The following is a 19764-nucleotide window of genomic DNA, read 5'->3' on the forward strand; positions in this document are numbered from 1 at the left end:
GGGGGGGGGGGGGGGGGGGGGGGGGGGGGGGGGGGGCAAGGCAGGCAAGGCAGGCAAGGCAGGCAATGTGAAGTAACAACAAGGTCATTTTGGCAGACAAGAGTTGACCCAGCAGACAGCAACTCACTATTGATTAGCGTGAAGCTTCCCTCAGAGCAGGACTCACACATCAGGCCATCGTTGTCCTGCTCGTAGAATAAGCTATACCATAGATTAATGATGTGGAATAAAGAGTTCTACAGAAAATAGCCCGGTAGATTCTGGTTATATATTTTCAGTTGTGACACAAATTGTAGGCGTCCTAAAGCAGCACTGCACTGAGAGGAACATACATGAAAGGAAAGAAGGTATCCAACTGGTTCCAATCACCGGCTCCTTCCAATCAACACAAACTAGCATGTAGGCATTTCGAGTGGGAAGCGAAGTCCTAACGCAGCGTTAACACTCACCTCGGCCCACGGAACTCCACAGGAGGCATGGCGAGATGCTTAATGCTCTGCCGTCATGTGTGACCTTCAGTGGGAGTGACTTATTAGTGCGAGGTGCTAAACACCAGCCTGTAGATCAGCTAAAGCCCATAATGCTCCGATTAAAGCGGAACGAGGCTGGAGCGGAGGAAGTGGAGAGGTGTCACATGTAGACGTTCTATCACCCTCAGCAACCCGGGGGCCGCATTGACAACCCAGGTCACCCGACACCCTTGAGAGGGGGAAGACACAGAGCTCCGCTCATTGGCTGCGAGCGAGCGCCGCACGGGAACCCGTTTCGGCTCCCCGCTCATGTTAACACAAAGTGAACTCGCACGGACAGCGCCATGAAACGCTGCATCTCCAGATAGACCGACCTTCCTCCTGACACATTGGGTGCAAACACTTCTCAAAAACCATGCCCCTGGTCCTCCAGCACCCCCCCCCCCCCCCCCCCATCCCTGCCTTTAGATCATGCTACTGATACACGTGCAGTGCAACCTCTGCCACCATTTCCTTTTGAAGAATATCATCTATTGTGTTTTATTTTGTTACAAGCACCTTCGTGGACTCTGATGAAATGCGGCCTTTCGTCACCGTACCCGTGCTGTGTTTGGCCCTCGGGCCGTACAAGCAAGTTTGCTACGCACTGTGTCACGTTTGTTGACTCGTGATTTTAGAGGCATTCCAGCACATGTGGAAATTTAGGCAATTATGAACTACACTAAAGCCATAAATATTCCAGTGACAGAGTGGAGAGAGCATTGCCAGCAGTTTAAAGTCTGCCCTCTGCTGGAGGCATCACATAATGTAGGCTGGGTGGTGTACAATAGTGAGTTTTTAAGGCAATTAAGAAGAAGTTTGGAGAGTCATCTTTCAGTTCTTGGATTGTTTTTTTTTGCCTTAAACTGCCCGACAGTTGAGAAGCTCTTTTGTGGGTTTCCAGCCCAGAAGGTCAGACATTTAAGTGCAGCTAGGGAGCATGCATGCGTCTGGAGCTTCAAAACAGAAGCAGAACCTCCGTCATTTCACTGCCGCTGCTCTACAATCTGTCACCAGCGTTAAGAGGAGGACACGGTGATGCTAAGTGCGGTTTGTTTGTAACATTTGGTGGGGGGGGGGGGGTATTGATTTGAATGTGTGGTTCTTGAAGTTACCGTCGCTATTCCGAAGCTTCACACATTCCTTCGCCGGGTTTGTTTGGTAACTGAGTTGGTTTACATTTGTATGTTCAGTGACAGTTGGTCATTTTTGCCCCACAACAATACTTTTCCTCCTTTCTTGCAGACAAGAACGAGAAGCCAATTTTGCCCAGAAGAAAGCAGAGAGAGCCACCATTAGAAGTCATTTCCGGGATAAGTACAGACTACCAAAGGTAAACGCCTCCAGCTCTGCTTTGGTAAAAGAAAACCGATGCATATTTGGACTGAAGGGCAGTTCGTATCACTGCCTTTGTAAAAACCTTCACATCCTCGCAGCCGTGTACTCTACATGTCTCTAAAGTACAACGGGATAGAAAACCTTTTGGTTCTAAACGTCTTGTCCCTCTCTCTCCCCCGTCCTGTTGGGTATCTACCCCAGAACGAGATGGACGAGACCCAGATCCAGCAGGCGGGGGACGACGTGGTGCTGCCCACGGAGCTGGCCAAGATGATCGCCGAGGACAACCAGGAGGAGACGCACAAGCAGTCGGTCCTGGGCCAGCTGTCCAACATCCAGAACGTGGACATCGACCAGCTGAAGGACAAAGCCCAGGCCACTCTGGAAGACCTCAAAAAGCAGACGGAGAATTGCAGTCTCATGTGATCCATCCAGCTCTCAAGTCCCAGGAGATTAGAGTTTTACTTGTGCAAATATTTTTCAGAGGCAGAGCTATACTCTGGAGGCAGACGTATCCTTATTGCTTTAAGAGGAGTGTCAGTGAGCAGAGCCACATAGTAACTGTAGACGGAGAGCCTGCAGAAAAGAAAAGGGTTCGTCTTATTAGTTCAGTTAGCTTTCCTGTTGACCTTCAGACTTCTTAACAGTCACAACTGTCATCCGCATTTTTCTTGAAATTAGCCAACTTGCACTCTAAAAGATGTATTCGGCTCTTTCCATTGAGATTTAACCGACGAGATTAATTCTGCCTTTAGAGCAACTCCTCCTCTGAGAAATATGAATCTATTAAATCCTTTGCTCCCTTCATTCCCTAACCTGCCCCTGGCTCTCTGTACCTCACGTGTCCAGTGATAACACAATGGTATTCTAAAGAGAGGTTTCAGGTGTGTGGTTTATATTCCACGTACAAAACCATTTACGAGCAACAACTGAGGCTGATTTTTGTCATAAGTAGCTTACTGATGTTGGCCCCCTGGTGTCCTGATTAAAGCTCCCTGTGAGCTGCATTCATCTTATTTTTTTTTCCTAGACATATCATTATAAAGTTGTTGTTTTTTTTTAGCTTTTTCTGTACTTCAGCGTGCCTTGGACGTCCGTACAAGGTTGTCTTCTCCAGAGCTCCAACATCTGTAAGCTACTTTTTTATGAGGACGGGCCTTTTTGTTTGTTGCAGTAGATTTCTTACTTTTAGTTTCATTAAGAGCAACAAATATTTAGTGAGCAGGACAAAACTGTGTGCTGCATTTTGTATGTAGTATTTGAATTTACAGTTTAAGTGTGTACAATAACTGTCCTCCCGAGATTGAATTTAGCATCAATAACAAAGGGAGCAAATCTGTGTTTGTGCTGCATCCAGAGGTTAAAGGGACAGCTCACCCCAAACATTTAAAAACACGTATATATTGCCTCTTACCTGTAGTGTGTGTTGAGTTTTTCCAAGTATGTTTTTTGGCCCTTCAAGCGCCACAAGGCAGACATCTCTACGACCGATATCTCCAAAACTAGGCAGACTGAAAAATAGCTCTACAAGTAAGTCAAAGTATGTATTTTTGATATTAGGGTGAACTGTCCCTTTAAAAAAATAAAATAAAGCTGCTCAGATGAAAGACGTGTAAATGCTTTAGAAGTCGTATGGCAAAGCCTTCGTTGAAAACTCTTTGACCAACATGAAGGAAAATGGCCCCAAATATGTCCAACATGTGTAACTGTGGCGTGAGTATAAATCCACATACAAGTATTTATGTTGTGTGAGACGTAAAACGTATATCTGCTGTTTGCCCGTGCCGTCGACAGCGGGTCGCTCTTCGCTCCATTTTTTTCCGCCAACTTCCCCGAGGTCTTCACAGTATTGACCTTCGACCAGTTCCTCCATCTGAGTCCCAGTGGTGCCGTGTTGTGTGCTGGTGGATTCGTGTTGTTTAGCCGATGTAATGCGTCCAGTGGTGTCTTTTGTAACTCGGTATTCTGTCTGTGTTGGTTTCTAGTCAAACGTGAGCCAAGCAAGAGGGAATGGGGGGGATGTTGTTGATGTTGTGTCACATCCACGTACGCTACATTTTTGACCGTGTTTGATTTTATTGTAGCCGTGGTGCCGGTGGTGATGTCAGCTTCAATGTCAGCTCCTTTGGGTGCTTTATGATTATAAAAGTTTTGCATCTTAAGTGTGAACTTTTTAATTTGGAGGAAATATGGGCAACAAAAGATGAGCGGTAATTTCCCTGCTGTAGGTGCCACACCACTGCTGAATGAAAGCCGAGGCCAAACATTTGCCGTCATGTGAAAGATGAACAATATATTCATAACATTTCAATGATATAAAGCGGAGGAAAACTTGCAATAACTTCCTTTTATAATAAAGCTACTAGAATCGTGAGATAATATCAATAGGTGGAACAGAAGCCATAAAGAAAACCGTTTTGCTTTGAATGCGCTTGTGTGTGTGTGACTTGAAATAATAATTCAATAATAATAATATACAAATGTCTTTTTTGTGTGTTGTCATCCTGTGTAAATGTTTTCGTTTTTCAGAAAATGGCTGCCATGACACGCAGTTTCTTCTCGTTCTTTGTTTGACAGTACCTCTATCATTCTGTCTCAGAAAGCATTTCAGTGATTTGTTTGTTTTAACTGCAATAAACAGATTTTTAGAATAATTAATTTTGTGTGTTTGGGGAGCCGTCTTGACATTTGCAGCAACCACAACACCAGGTGGAGACAAAATACAGTGGAGGTAGAATCTACGGCAGAGCTTTTGTATTGAATTACAATAGATTGTACAAGTGTACCTAATAAAGTGGCCACTAGATCTACAGGAGCTAGACAAAATAATACAATACAGCCCATAAAAACACAGCTCTGTGACACTTATAATTGTTGATTTAACTTAATTTGTGGTGTTACATTGGGCTGCATTATATATCCTGGTGTTAAGTACAAGCACCATTTTTTTCTTTTATTTACACATGTAGGTCTAATGCTAATCATATGCATGTTTTAGAGCCATTACACCAAATCGGTTTTATTTGTACGTTGTAACTTTTCAAAAATAAATCCTTTAAAAAAAAAAAATCGAAATAAAAGGTCAATCTCAGGCCATTCTATTTTATTGACATGGTTTCTAAATGGGAGACGGCGCATACACGTAATGGGACTGAGTTGTTATATCATAGCGTTAGTTAACACATGAAACATAGCCACATGACACCAATGCTAATAGCATGAGAACACCTAGCACCTTTAAATGGTTTACCAAAACCATCTATGAAAAACAACACAGTACTGTACATTTAGGTTGACAGTGTTAGTCATACTTATAATATGATCCAAACTATATGAGAGAACTTACCTAGTCTTTCCTTGGCCCTCAGGAGACTCAAATGATGTTACTTCCTGTTGATCATGTGACCTCCGATGTCCAAAATTGTTAAAATGGAGAAATGTGTCAGCTTAACAAGACTGAGGGAAAACCCCAGGGACACGAATACAATGATATCTGATATGAAAATATATTTGTATGTCTAAATTGTAAATAGAGTCACACAATCAAAAAATTGTGAGTTCTAGGTAATGAAGTCAGTTTCACCTGAAGCTGTAGGCCTACAGTATCTCTCCTTACTGTAGAGTCGAACAGATCTCAGGTCGGACACCCATCTGGTTGTGTGGAGCTTCTGCAACACTATGTGGCACAGCCTCTCAGTTGGGGGCAGACTTGGAAAAAAAAAAATCAAGTTAGTTACCATTTGAATGGCAGGAAAGCCTGAGCTGTTTGGTAGTTCTCAAGTGCTGGTGTGAAAGGGGGGGGCTCGCTGTAAAATATATTGACGCCTAAAACCCTGTCTCCATTGATAGGCCACGGGGCGAGGACACATCTCCAGCCCAGGGGAGAGACGCTGGGCCGCTGCATGGCCAAGCTCACACAATTGGGGTGAAACGGTCCAGAAAATACCCCCCACCCTCATTCCCTTCTATCAATCGGGGCTAAAAACCTGCAGAATGAGAGGCAGGGGGGGGGGGGTGGGAGCGACAATTAACGAGCACTTTTACAGTGAAAATTCTCAACGGCCGAGGCACTTTGTGGAGGGGATCAGATTTGTTTCGGGTTTTTTCCGCGCTGAAAATAGGGAGCAGTGAAGTTGCAGATGTGAGCTTCTTGCAAAGGAATGCGTTTATGCAAGCCCCCCCCCTTCCACTTGTGTTATTGCTACAAGAGGAGAGGGGACCACACGCGTCCTGGGTTTCATGCAAGGAATATCCTAAACATTCTTTTTTCTTATCCAGGCTATCTCTTCATGTAGAGGAGCTGTGCTGCTGCTGCAGGCCTGGAAATGGGTCCCACGGCTGACTCCTCAATGACGACCAATCGGTGGCCAGGATTGTAAATGAGAGAGAGACAGAGAGGGGGGGGGGGAGGAAAACTTTTCTTTCTTTCGACAGAAGGAGGGGTGTTGTGGGGAAAAAGTGCTCGGCGGACCGTGAAGCGTAGCAGCGAGAAGAGGGACAAAGACGCACATAGCGGGGCAAAATGCGACAGACAGAAACCTCTTCCAGCTAAAAAAAAAGTTTCAAAAACAACAACGTCGGAATGCGTGGATGGATGTTGGAAGCGACGGAGCTGCGGGGAAAAGAGGAGTCGCGACCGGCGACGGCGAGAAAGATGAGTTTGAGTCTACAAACCGAGTCGCGGACAAAAGCTGCGGTTTAGAGAGTGTTGCAGTAACTTTGGATGGTGAGATCTGCGCCGCGGTGGCACGGAGCGAGGGGCTCGGGCTGCAGTTGTGGAGAATGGTCGCCCACTTATGAACGGACTTTGTTTTCCCGGAATTACTTTTTCTCTCTTTTTTTTTTTGCAGCCACGCGTGGTGATTTCCCCTGAGTCAGATCTGACTTCCCTTGCTGCAAAGCTCCCCGGGAGGAGGCAAACTTATCTTAGGTTTTGGGGATCATTAATAACGGACCGAGCGTGTTTTTGTTAGACTGACTTGGTAACGAACCGCTTGCTCGCAGAACGCATCGCGTGTACGGAATACTCATGAACTCCAGTCCGTGTGTCGGAGTGTGAAGCCCGCGTTGTCCCTGGTCCTAATGCGCTGGTGGAGAAAGAGCACGTCGCCGAGCTAGACCTCCATCCCAAGCATGAGATGCTGGTGCGGCGCCCTGGCACTTCTCCCCTGGGTGCTGGTGGCCTTGGATGCCCAGCTCATCTGCTGGCAGGCACTCCTGCGGTGCCACGAGGAGCCCGACTGCGACCTCGCGTACGGCCAGTACCTGGCGGCCTGTGAGGGGAACATCAGGGGCACGAGGAGGCAGTGTCCGAGCCACTGCATCAACGCGCTGATCCGGCTCAATCACACCCGCAGCGGGCCGGACCTAGAGACCTGCGACTGCGCGCGGGACCTGGAGTGCCTCGGCGCCAAGCGCGCCGTCGAGCCGTGCCTCCCCCGCCGGCACCCGAGCGACGCCGGCGGCATCGGCTGCATGGAGGCCCGGCAGCGCTGCGAGGAGGACGGCGACTGCCACGCCTCCCTCGCGGCCTACCTGTCATACTGCGGGCAGCTATTCAACGGGCGGAAGTGCTCGTCCAAGTGCAAGGCCACCATCCAGCAGATGCTGTTCATCCCGAACGGCGCGCTGCTGAACCGCTGCGTTTGCGACGGGGTGGAGAGGCCCTTCTGCGAGGTGGTGAAGGAGAACATGAGCAAACTTTGCTCCATAGGGGACCACATGGTTATTTCAGACCAGCCGGATGTGGAGGACCTGTATGAGGATGAAGACTATGACCCTAAAGGTGACAGAGAGGAGGAGTTTCCCGATCATTCCTCTGCTTCACAGAGGTTGCCCGGCTACATGACGCTCCTGTTTCTTCCTCTAGCAAGGATATTGTACTGAGACAATGAAACATTTATTGGATTTATGAGATCGAGAAAAATCCACCTCCTGAGAGCCAAGAGTCCAGCTGGAGTTGGGATGGAATCAGTGACTTGATTTAGAGACGCTTCGTCATGGACTCGAACTCAGGTCTGCCGGATAAGGGAGAGCTATTTTATACACCCTCAAGGCCTCCCTGCCATTCCATTTTAGTTGCAGGACGACAGTAGTGATTTGCGCGTGCTTCCCATAACGGTACAATTTGCATAGCAAATCATCTTCGAGCACATCTCTCTCTGAGCGAAAGTGCACTTTTTTTTTGTCGAAGCCTGTTGGCAAAACAAAGTAGTTCCAGGTGACGATGAGAGGAAGTGAACCACGGCGGACCTTGTTGCTGAGTGGAGTGCCTTTAAGTAGCTCCCTGTTTGTTTGGTTGGTTTCAATGGTACTTGGGAGTGTGGCTTTATTAAGACCTTGGACAAACATTGGACCCGTCCCGGGTCTCTGTTTGCTCTGCTCTCCATTTCAGGAGGGGGGGGGGGTCTCTCTGCATTGTCGCAGCGACCGCACTTCAAATATTTGTTGGAGCAGCAGTCAAAGGACGAGGCGAGGGTTGTGGGATCAAGTACTGAAATTAACTGAAGCACCTCTTCCGGGCCACTCTGTCTGCCCCCCCCCCCCCATGTGAGATTGTTTTATTGAACTTTTCCTGAGACAGCCACCCACCCCCTCTTCCTCCTCTCCACCGCCTGCCCCCTTTCACGCCTTCAAAAAGACCCCCGTCTTTATTACTGCTCTCACACTGAAGCTACAAGCCAGGAAAAAGCTGACTGCTGCTGGTGCCGAAAGGTCAACATACCTGCTGCTGATGTTACCCGAGGTCCACACCGATAGCCCAGAGATTCCAACCAGCAGCCTTTCAGCCCCACTGTTTTCGTCCACTGTTCCACTTTGAGGCTGATTTATCAAAAAAGTGAAAGTAAAAACACAAAGCATTTGTCGGGAACGATCACTTGTGACGAAGCCGCCGATTTGTGTCTTCGCCACTTGAAGTTGTGTCAAAGCTAATCGTTCTTTTGTTTTTGTTCTGTCACGATGTCTCGAAGAATGTTGCTGAACGTTAAATTATGAAGCTAGAATATGAAGAATGTGTACGTGTTTGACAGTTATATGCAGTAAAGTAAGCCAACGCGGTCACTTCGACGCAGTACGGACACGCGAACTAGCTCCGGGGTTTTTGTGCGCACGCGAAAAAAAAAGATTTAGGCTCTATGGTTTTTTTTCCATCTCATCTTGTGCAGTAAATACTTCAGAGCCGTGTCTTCCATGTGGGAAGGTTGAGTTTTATAATAAAATGTTTATGAGCTAAAGTGGTGTGATGTGATTCGTCCACAGAGAGGAAGTAGAAAGATCAGCTGGTTTTCCTCTGAGTGCAGTAATACGTCTACCATATTAGATTACTTTGTACGGTGTGATAAACAGTATCTGAAAGCCTCAAAAGCAGAAGTTACTGTCTGAAGATGTCATTCTCAAGTCAAGGGAGCACAGAATGTCTTCCCGTCTAATGTTTAAGGGATGAGGTCAGTGTAACTGAAACCCGGTGAGGAATTTAAGGTGTCTAGCTCCATCTCCATTGAAGCAAAAAATGACAATTCAGGATTCTATCAAATTTAGGCTCAAGTTGCAATTAAACTACCATGATTTTTAGAAGAGGGCAGAGGGAAAGTAAATAAAACTCGTGAGTTGATCCAATTGAGTCGGTGTATCAGAAGGACTTTTTATTTTATTTTATTTTTTAGTATTAATGACCAAAACCTCTAGTGAACCAACTGTTTCAGAGCAAGCAGCCATTTGGGGCTTGTTCCACACTCGCTTTGGTATTTACAAGTCATTAACAAATTGTAAAAAAGAGGCATTTAGCATTATAGGTGTGAGGTGTACACCTGCTCTGCGAATGTCACTTTAGTCACGTCCAAAAGGTGCAAACGTGCAGTGTCAAGAGTAAAACATTAACGACCCGAGAGAAAAAAGGTGTTTAGCAGGACGAGAAGGAACTAATTCTGTTAAACCTGCCTCCGATGTCAAACACTTTCCTGTTCCTTGACGCAAAATAAAAAGACCTGTTTCTATGACCTCGTATTTGTCAGGATGCCCCCCCCCCAGGATTGCGTGACAAAATAGACCTACACGTGACGGAGAATTACAAGTTTGTGACTTGGGTTACAGGTGCCAAATCTCAACATCTTCCAGCCTGGAGATAACTTCCCCACAGCTTCTCCTGATTTTCTCGCTAACCACAGGAATCCTCCGGAGCTTCCAACCATCCAACTGTGTCGTAAAAAAACGAAACAGCGAGATAGAGAAAGACAAAGTGGGCCTTGGGCTGCAGTAATAGCATGACTCTGTCCAGTGTAGTTGGATTGTTGTTTTGGTCCAATCTGTCTTAACCATTGCCATGCATCTTAAAGTCCTCCAACACAATCACCCCGCCCCCTTCAAACCCCCCCCCTCCCCCTTCCACCCTGATTCTGGGAGCAAAATCAAAACAAACATGAGTAGAGAAGCCTGGGGGAGTCGAATGTGTGGAGGGAAACAGGGAGGGGGACACAGAGGCAGCACTGTGCTGGAGCCCATTTTCTAAATTATCTTTATTCAACATGTCTAACAAACCCACCGACTACTCCCCCCCCCACACTTTCGCTCCACCGCTCCAAAGTGGGAGTGACCCGGGGATTTAGGGGGCTCTTGTCCCCCAGTAGGTACAATGTCCCATTCATAATGGTCGCGATCGAGCCGCAGTGAGCGGCTGACCCGCTCTATGTTTTTTCGGCGCAGGGGGTGCCGGAGTCAAGGGCACCCTGGTTCCCTTCAGGTCTAGAACACAGAGACCCCTCTTTGCTGGGGGCAACGCCGGTGCCAATATGACTCGACCGCTGTCCCATTGACGGTAGCCAGAGAGAGGGAGCCTGGAAGGGGAAAGGGCAATAAGTAGTGTTGATGGAGCTGCAGCGAAATGGAGGCCAATTACAGCCACAATGCCGTAGGTTGTGGTTTTGGAGAGGAGACTGGGGGGGGTCTTGGAGGTCCTTCCATTTCTGAATCTCCCTCTCTGGGTTGCAGAGAGTCAGGATTTTTTTTTTTGAGGGGGGGGGGGGGGGTGTATGAATTGGCAGAACTCCCAGGAACAAGCAACAATGCAAGCACCGGGGTCAAAACTGCGTCCAAAGTTTTCCTGGCCGTGACGTGCTCATGTCGTGATTAAAGCATCGAAGCTGAGCCAGCAGAATGGGCCCCGTTGGCCAATTAGAGCCCCCCCCCGCTGCGCAGTGGTTCTATGCCCCCCCCCCCGGTTGCTCCAGGACTCGGCGGGCTGTGCTGCTCCCTGTTTTAACCAGACAGTGTGGAAGTGATTTACACCTGGCAGGCCAGGTGAATGTGATTAACCAGCGGGTATGGAACATTACTGTGAGTCGTGGGCAGATCTGAAAACCACCATTTAAACCTCCGGAAATCTACAGCCACACGCTTGTAGGAAAACTAGACGTATTTTTTAAAAGTTAGCAATTCATTGATTATTTTCCCAGGATTTGACCTCCTTTTGGAGTCACTTTTTTGAAGGGGTCCTTAAGAGAGATTTAGTATTGCACTTCCATAAAGCTGAGGGACTCGCATGAAACACTTTATAAAAAATAAAATTAAAAAAAGAATGGTCAAAATCATTTGGTTTAAGCCTCACCTGCCCCTACATTCCCCACAATGCAACGAGACAGCATCTTTGAGTAGACCCCCTACCTAGTAACCACCCTCATCAGCCTAACTCCACACCTCCAGATCGTAACACAGGCTTTTTGTTAAAGGTGCAATAATTGATAATCAGTGCATAATGCATCATATTATGTATTATATTTTAGCACGTGCGAGCGTGCCAAACTGTCCAGCTAAGGGCCGCCGCTCTACACTCATAAGTCGGTTCCAGCTGATGATGCCGTTCCTCCAGCTTTCTAAAATGGTTAACTTTCTTTGCTTTTCCGTTTTTCTTACGAGCTTTATTTCCACCTGAGGTTACTTTTCTTTTGTCTGGAATAAAGTGCAACCAGTAGGAAGAAGTGCAACTGCCGTAGCGCTGTAAAAGCAGCTGGAGCTATCATGAATGATAGAGGAGACGAGCGCAATTAAAGATAATGTACTTGTAATGACTCCTGTGTGTAATTTCCACAGTTCTTCGAGATCTGGGAATTCTTCAAAATCAGTTTCCACAGTTTTGAAGAACCTCCACATGAATCATATAATTATCAAATGTCCCTACTTGGCCTGCCTTCCTTCCTCCCTCCTTCCCCCCCTTGTGGACACGAGCCAGCTGTTCCTGCAGAGTTGCCTTCCAGATGATGACGGTGGTGAGGGACCAGCGGCGCTGCTCCCACGGCGGCACATGAATCTCTCCAAAGGCTCTGAAAGACGAGCCTCGACAAAAAGACGTTGCGGACTATAGAGAGGCTTCGGAGGTTTTATTTTTCCACTGCATATCTCATTTAATAAATGCATAAGATATAAAATCACAGCTGTATAAACACTCAAATAAAAAAAAAACAACAACAACATCACAGTGGTGTGGAAAATCTCGCCAGCAGACATATTTAAACGTTTCTCCCTTTGACTCCCGTTCCCGCAGACGCAAAGTAAAGCTCCCTTTTAGGTATTCATGCACTTTACTTTTCTGAAATCAAAACAGTGTGTGAAGACCTACAACAGCGACTGTTAAGCTTTTTCAGAGGCCTAGTTATGAAGGCTTTGCAACCCTGCCGGATCCCTCGCATACCTGGCCAGTGCCAAACCTAAGAAAATGCAAGTCCAGTGTAAATAAGGCAGAGGCCGCACCTCTCCAGTTTTCCCCTCATAGTGGTGGAGAGGGCTCCATCAGCGGGGAGAGCATGGTGAGCCTGTGGTCCACCCACAGCAAAGGCAGTGGGGAAGGGAGGGCGAGGGAGTATGTGCATGTTTGCAGAGGCCTCCGTATAATATACCTAACATGACGGTCCAGAACTGACGAGATGCTTCTTCACGCCACAGCTTCCATTTGATTGCGTTTATTGCAGGTTTTCACAGTTTTTCCCAGCGCGCCCCGCAAATACTGTTTTTTCTCGTGCGGCAATAAATGCAACAGCCTCTGTTTGACTCATTTTACCATGACAGTGCGGCCATTGTCACACAAGCTGTCCGTCATTTACATATCAATGGCGTGTCAGGGGGAGGGATTCGAGGGCTAAGCGGTGCGACAACTTTGTGTAAAGAGCAGGGAAGTAGCTTTAACATTCACTAGTGTGCAAATCCAAAACTCTAGAGCTACTTTCAGTATTTTAACAGCCAAACTTTTCTTTTTTTTTCCCCTTCCTTCAAAAAGTATAAACACAAGTTCTCAACCTGCCAAATTATCAACTTTCCAGCAACGACTGAAACATTGGGCACATTTGGCTGGCAACTGTAATATCCCACCCGGACAGCGTTGGGTGGTTAAGGTGTGATGCAGGTTTAGTTTGGCCCCGACAGAAACCTGGTCAGGTGAAGGCTCTGTGTCCGACATGAGCACCGACAGGCAGTCTGATGCTCCGCTTGGGCGTCCCAGCTCAGTTTCCCACGGTGGCCGTCCGGCTTACTGCAAACAGCAAGCTGAGAAAACACAAATGATTGATGCGTTAGGATTCACTTCTTTTTTTTTTTTTCAAGATTACTGCACATCATCAATTCTAAATGTACCACCATGGTTTGAATAATAAAGACGACTCTGTGGGTCAGTAACCACATCCGCCATCCACAAAATGACAACATAGATGGTACATAAGAAGTGAAGTTGGTCACCACGTCGTCACCCATTGGTTTGTGGACTACTGTTTTGAAGCATTTGGCTTTTTGACAGTTGCCATCTTGTTTTTTGCAACCAGAAGTTACACGGGAGAGTGGTATAGCCGAACACTTTTTAGGCTACCCAATTGTTACATTTTACTTTCATAAAATGAAAACGCACCGTGAAAGGGTTAATGTAGTAAGACAAAAATGCAGACAACGCCCAGACCGGACAACGGCGTGGTAGCGACCTGTCAATCACAAGGTAGCCCCGCTCTAAAGCATACTCCGCTTTATTTGTCTCTAAATGGACCATAACTTACTAAATGAACACCATGCTGTATTGAAGAAGACTTGGAACTAAAGATTGAGATTACTAAATCATGTTTATAATGTTTACTGAGGGAATAACACGAATGTCGCCCCCTGATGGACATTAGAAAGAATGCAAGGAATTTCAGCGTTGGCTTTACTGTACTTTTCACACCAAGAGATTTTTTAAAAATCTGTTAACATTTTCATGTACAAAGGAAAGTGAATCCAAAACTAAACACTGTTAAATACCAGTAATTTGCAAATTGGAATTTGAAGTCTAGCTTCTAGCTTCATTGTGTATAATGTGAACGGTTGGTATAAATTGACATTTTCTCTAAACCCTACTTTCTCTCAACTTCTACTGTAACCCCCAATTTCCTATCGTACCAGTTTAACACATTTCATTTACCTTCATGATGATGATTTTACTAGCCATGGAAATATGCATGCTGGGGGGGTTCTGAGCAAATTAAAAAAAAAAAAAAAAAAAGTGCTGCTTGTTTGGCGGTCTTTAAGGTCACCAGACAGACTTGGGCGTTGCTGCGACCCTCTCTAGTACAGCTGCTGTTGGATCAGCGCCAGCTAGTATGGCTGACTGTGGTGTGGTTTTATTAAAACAACAGCAGCGGAATAAGACGCCGCGTTCTTCGTGAAACTTGAGCGGCCTCTAGAGTCATTGGGGGCCCTTCCCCCATCACCATTTTTTTGTATTATTTTTTTAAAATTCATAATTCCCCAGGAATTTCTTGCTGAGAACAGGATATTGTCAGGGCTTTAGGTATCCACTATCCATCCAGGAGCTAAGACCCAGAAAATACTGGGAATTAGGCTGTGTATATTAGTTCAAGTTTTGTATATTAGTTCATTTAGTAAAATGTAACTTTTGTCAATGATATATTGCTTTTTATATAGTTCAGTAGTTTGCTTGTATAGTGTACAGACAGGGAAGTTCCATTATATAAAATGTAACATTACTTAAATTTGATTTGTACTGAATGAACACTGATTCTTACAGTATTTAAAACTAATTTGCATGCGAGTATGTGATAGGAATGAAGTGTACATGTGTGCTGTTGTTTCTGGTGTTTGCGTGTGTTAGGATAGGAGCTCTTTGCTCGCAGCGAGTCTCACTTTCACGAGGCGGGCTTTTACAAGAGGGCAGAGGACAGGAGGAGCCCAGGGCTGCCCTGACATGAAATCAAAGAGCCAGACAGTCCTGCGGGGCCGGCCAGCACAGCAAGAGAATGGCTCATATTTTACAAGTGGGGAAAAAAGCTTTAATGAAAGGACATTTCATTGTAACTTTAGGGCGGCCATTCCTCACTTGATCTCCCCCCTCCTCCACCACCTTTCCCATACCAAACCTCCGTGTAGTCGTAGGCTACAGCAGGCTTCTGAAAAACACAGCTCTCGTGAGCAGAGGAGCGGTTCATGCAACGCTGCAGGGAAACTCACAGCTTCTGACGGAGTCCGCGAGATGTTCTCGGTCCAGAGACGCGTCCCTCTGAGTCTCCTGCATCTGATCAACAAACACATACTTGTGATCACCCAAATCTAACAACCAAACACGGACATTGCATACAGATATAGGGACCAAAAGGTTTTCCTTCATTGAACGTTTGCATCAATGTTAAGTAGAAGAAATTGTAGTATCCAGAAAGGAGTCCTAATCTTACCCCTAATCTATTTTTAAATTCAAACAAATTGTGTCAAGGAATGCATGCTTACCTTGACATGCTTTTTGAGGTATTCAGCTCTGGTCATGAGGCTTTTAATCTGGTGAGAGACATAAAATTCCCATAAATGTAATTACAATTTTCACTTCCAATGCAAGTAGTTACTCATGCCTTCATACGTATCAGTAATATGTTTTTTGTTGCTTTTCTGTAAAGCATTATGGGTATTGAGCATCCAGTAACGTCAACATTAATTTGTTGTTATTCAGGTTTTTAATTGTAATGAATTGTAATTTTATATTTCCACTAGATTAATGTACCGTTATTCATAAGTTGATGCATGCTTGTAGATTTGTCTGAACAATTACCTATGCCGGGAGAATCATGGAGCACTTGTTTGCGTGTGCGTGCGTCTGCGAGTGAGTGAGTGAGTGAGTGTGCACCTCTGTCTCTGTCCACGGCTAATCTTGTATTCTGCTGCATTCATTATTTTTTTGTGCATTGTCCTTGTTTAATAAAGACTAATAATTCTAATTTACTTTCAGGGCCTCTGGTGTATAATATAATTAGAAGATAATTCTCTACAAAACAAAAAAAACATCTTTCAATTACCAGATATATTTGCGGGGCTGTGCTCGTTTACTATGAACTGTAGTGTTGTGCAGCAGGAAACACGATAAATTAAAATGCATGGGGACATAAACGTCATGTCATAATCAGATTTAAGCGATCGGCTCTGCTGATATGTTTCTTTCCCCGTTATGTTTTGAAAACATTTCATATGGCACACATGTGCGAGCAGCGATCGCCGTCGCCACATGCTTGAGGGTGCTCTTTACTGTGGTATTCAGTCCGCTGCTGATCATGAAGGTTCTTGGCTGCACCTCATACCAGTTATATCACCACTATGTTGCAGTACGAAGCCGGTCCCCTTGGGTATTACTGCAGTACCATCTGAGGGTTATAATCACAGGAGACCTAAGACTGATGGCTCCCATAATGTCCATTTAAAACACCAATCTGTTGCGGTAAATAATCATTCTGCCAACAGGTTTTTAGTTTTCAGCCCTAACCTCCAACCTTATGTAGCCACAGAACTTTAAACCTTTAATCATCAAGTGCAATAAAATGTGGAGGAAATCTACGTGGGTGAGGATGGCTCACATACTGTTGCAGAGTTTTAAGGTACATATACTGAAACGCAGTCCACAGAACAACAGGAACTAACGTAGTATCTTTAGCCACGATGACCTTATATCAACATGCACTGAATACATCAAACCCGTGGCTCACATATGAGAATTTGGGTTCTTGAGTTACAGCTTTGAAAAGCTAAAGAGTACTCTACAGTAGATACGAACGCACACGGAGGCCAGTCATGGCAGCATGTGCTGCCTCTCCTGGGTTCTCACACACACACACACACACACACACACACACACACACACACACACACACACACACACACACACACACATACATACATACACACACGTGCTTTCCATTGAGTCCCCCACCCCCGCTACCCTAATGCTGTGTTAGATTATTGCGGCCGCATCTGAATTTACTTAAGACAAGCGCCCATAAAACTTCAAATGGGGAGATCTATGAGGCCTCATTCAAAGCCCCATCACCCTTCTGGGGTTGGTTGGTGAAATACTGGTGTCCGTTGTTGGCTCAACAACAATGCACAAAACACAAGGGATTAGGAGCTTTAATGGCAGACAGGCACATGTCCTTTGCATGTGTTTTTTTGTCTTTACTGGACCATCAAACTTTCGGCTTTGCATGTAGTCTACAGAAAAAAAGGGTCTTATTGGTGAAACAAGACAAGAGAACATAAATGGCAGGACTTTGTTGGTTTTCTATTAAAGTTGACTACTGTTACTAGCTTTTATTTAATTAATTGATCAGAACACAAAAGCCATTTCTCTATAGTTACTTATATAGTTTAAACCTGGATTAACTGAATTTTTTGGCCCCTAAACACAACGACGACATATCATCACCTTTTAAGTCAATAAGGCAAACTTGTTAGGAAGCAGTTGCTCATTACATATCAGATACATTCATCTGATGAACGTAACATTCAGGTGGTCACTCTTCCTTTTAGCTCTTCTTGGTTTCCTCTAACTCCTGAGTTAAATATCGGACTGCTGAGCAGCACACGTGAGACACTGTGTTCACCAGAGAGTCGCTAACATTGTCTAGATTGGTTGTGGGGCGGTTTCGCTCAAAAAAAGAAGAAAAAAGCCGACCGCTGTGGCTGAAAACAACAATAATGAGGGCTGCAACCAAAACAGTAAAGTTGTGGGTGGTAAAAACCAAACCAATGAGCTGAAAGACGTTATAAAACTCTCTAGACTTGGGGCGATAATTGTCTTGGTTGTCACTACGTGCATCTCTTTTCACATACAAGTGGCCATGCGATCCATTGGGGATATAAAACCAATTCACTATAGCTGCTTTTAAGTGTTCAATTATAAAGTGGACAGTGATCTGTGCGCGCGTGCGTGCGTGCGTGTGTGTGTGTGTGTGTAACAGTAATATAGATGATGGATTTGGCCTTTACCACAAACAAAACATGCACATGTGACAGCTGGAAAAGGCTCATGGGTCATGTGATGGCACTGGGTGATCGGTCCGAGAGGAAGTGACGATTAGTTCTTCCGAATCATGAGCGCTCGACCGGTAGGCCACACTCACCTCGCTGTGGAGCAGCTCCTTCCTGCAGCCCTGGGGCTCGCCTGGCTCGCAAAAGAGAGGAAATAAAGGACAGGGAAAAAAAGACAGAGATGAATGAGGAGAGGAAGGAAGGAGAGAGTCCGCTACCTAATCACCTTGTTTGTTCACGAGGAGGTCAACTACTAGATTGGATTTTGCTGGCGTAGAGACGGGGGTGGGGGGGGGGGGGGGGGGCTCAGGGGTGGATTCTAATGTAGGCCGGTGTTTTCACAGTCGGTCCCCGTGGAAGGGGAAGAAGGACAGAGAGGGGAGGAGAACTCTCTGGTGGCAAGGCATGTTGGGAAGCTGCACGACAAAGAGCTCTTAGCCAAACAAAGAGAAAACGTTTTTTTCCATGTAATTCCCGCTGCTCGAGATGGCATGGGATTGGTCGGACCGGTATATTGCCGATCTGCTGATAAGACGAGGTTGCAGCATCCACACCTCAAATCACCTCAAGTCACCTCAAGGCAAAAATTGCTTTTAGAAATCCAAGAATCCTCTATAGTTTACGTGCATTAGCGAGATCAAATATTTTATTTGTTTCCAGTGTGTGATAAAGAGAAAGAAATGAAGTGCGCTGTCTGAACGGAATGGGAAGCAGATGGCCGGGCTCTCGTACCACACACGGGGGTGCTGGCACCGGGTCTCATTTCGGCTCAAAGCCACATCTGGATCACTCTATCCCACCTCTCCCATTAGGCCGATATTCCAGATGAGCTCACGAGCCCGGGCCTAATGGACACCAGGCCACAGAGAGTCTCTTCTCTGGTGCCTCTGTCTGTCGCGTATTAAGTGTCCCCGTCTCTCTCCGAGTCCATTGCTCCAATCCGTCAGTTTGTCTTTTACACTTTCTAAATCACGTCTCAGTTAACTTCCGTCTCTCTGACACTTTTTTTCCTGAGTCTTATTATATTCCTCGCTGCTAAGCTCTCTCTGTTTCTAGTTCAGTATCTCTGTATCTTGACTCTCTTTCCAAGTTCTTTTTGTCTCTCTTCTTCAGCCCGTATCATTTTCCCTGTCCAGATACATCTTGGCTTGTGTCATTTTCTGGCTGTACCCTAAACTCTTAAATAATTTCTCTCATAGTCATGTCTCTCAAGTCCGCTTCTCTAATAATTAATGTGTGCAAACACACACGGCCGCCTGAGGTCTGAGGGGATGTCTCTGAACGCAGACGTATCAGATTAGGACTTAAACCTTCGCTCCAGCGGAGCGGCTCTGTAGCCAACAGCAGTTAAGTACGATAATTGCGTAAAAACCATCTTGCTTGGAAAGAAAAGGGGTTCATCTACCTGCTAGCGCCAACAGTAGTTCTCCTAAACACTGTTGGTACACATCCAGGGCCTCGAGATCATCCACCCCGCTCTCCTCCTATAACGGAAAATTGAAAATGAGGCAATGCACTCGGGCCACCCTGGTGCTGGCATGGATCCGCTATTTCAGTCTGTTAGCTTTGCAAAATGAGTTTATCATTAGTGTTCACATAAAAAAAAAAA

General features: G+C 45.8%; 3 protein-coding genes across 3 annotated transcripts in view; 2 read left to right on the top strand and 1 right to left on the bottom strand.

The window, feature by feature from the left end:
- The window catches only part of cplx3b (complexin 3b), a 6306-nt gene extending 1801 nt beyond the window's left edge, over positions 1–4505 (top strand). Inside the window, exons 2-3 of the mRNA XM_031848380.1 lie at positions 1755–1842; positions 2049–4505. Coding sequence (XP_031704240.1) covers positions 1755–1842; positions 2049–2273 — 313 coding nt within the window. The 3' untranslated portion in view covers positions 2274–4505. The remainder of the gene's footprint in view (positions 1–1754; positions 1843–2048) is intronic.
- Positions 4506–6257: 1752 nt separating this feature from the next.
- On the top strand, positions 6258–9498 carry LOC116384064 (growth arrest-specific protein 1). The gene has a single exon (XM_031848379.1). It carries the CDS (start codon positions 6981–6983, stop codon positions 7731–7733), a length of 753 nt encoding a protein of 250 aa, XP_031704239.1. The 5' UTR covers positions 6258–6980; the 3' UTR covers positions 7734–9498.
- A 2704-nt stretch (positions 9499–12202) lies between these two features.
- ulk3 (unc-51 like kinase 3) overlaps positions 12203–19764 on the bottom strand; it is a 14218-nt gene continuing 6656 nt past the window's right edge. The window contains exons 13-17 of the mRNA XM_031848381.1: positions 19561–19639; positions 18248–18288; positions 15594–15641; positions 15321–15384; positions 12203–13376 (exon numbers count right to left, since the gene is read on the bottom strand). Coding sequence (XP_031704241.1) covers positions 13360–13376; positions 15321–15384; positions 15594–15641; positions 18248–18288; positions 19561–19639 — 249 coding nt within the window. The 3' untranslated portion in view covers positions 12203–13359. The remainder of the gene's footprint in view (positions 13377–15320; positions 15385–15593; positions 15642–18247; positions 18289–19560; positions 19640–19764) is intronic.

This window comes from Anarrhichthys ocellatus, unplaced genomic scaffold (genome assembly GCF_004355925.1).
Source record: "Anarrhichthys ocellatus isolate YVR2014 unplaced genomic scaffold, GSC_Weel_1.0 scaffold8, whole genome shotgun sequence".
In the NCBI taxonomy this organism is placed as follows: Eukaryota; Metazoa; Chordata; class Actinopteri; order Perciformes; family Anarhichadidae; genus Anarrhichthys; species Anarrhichthys ocellatus.

Bases quoted from the DNA above. Each gene is read 5' to 3' on its own strand.
- LOC116384064 (XM_031848379.1), top strand. From the start codon at position 6,981: ATGAGATGCTGGTGCGGCGCCCTGGCACTTCTCCCCTGGGTGCTGGTG.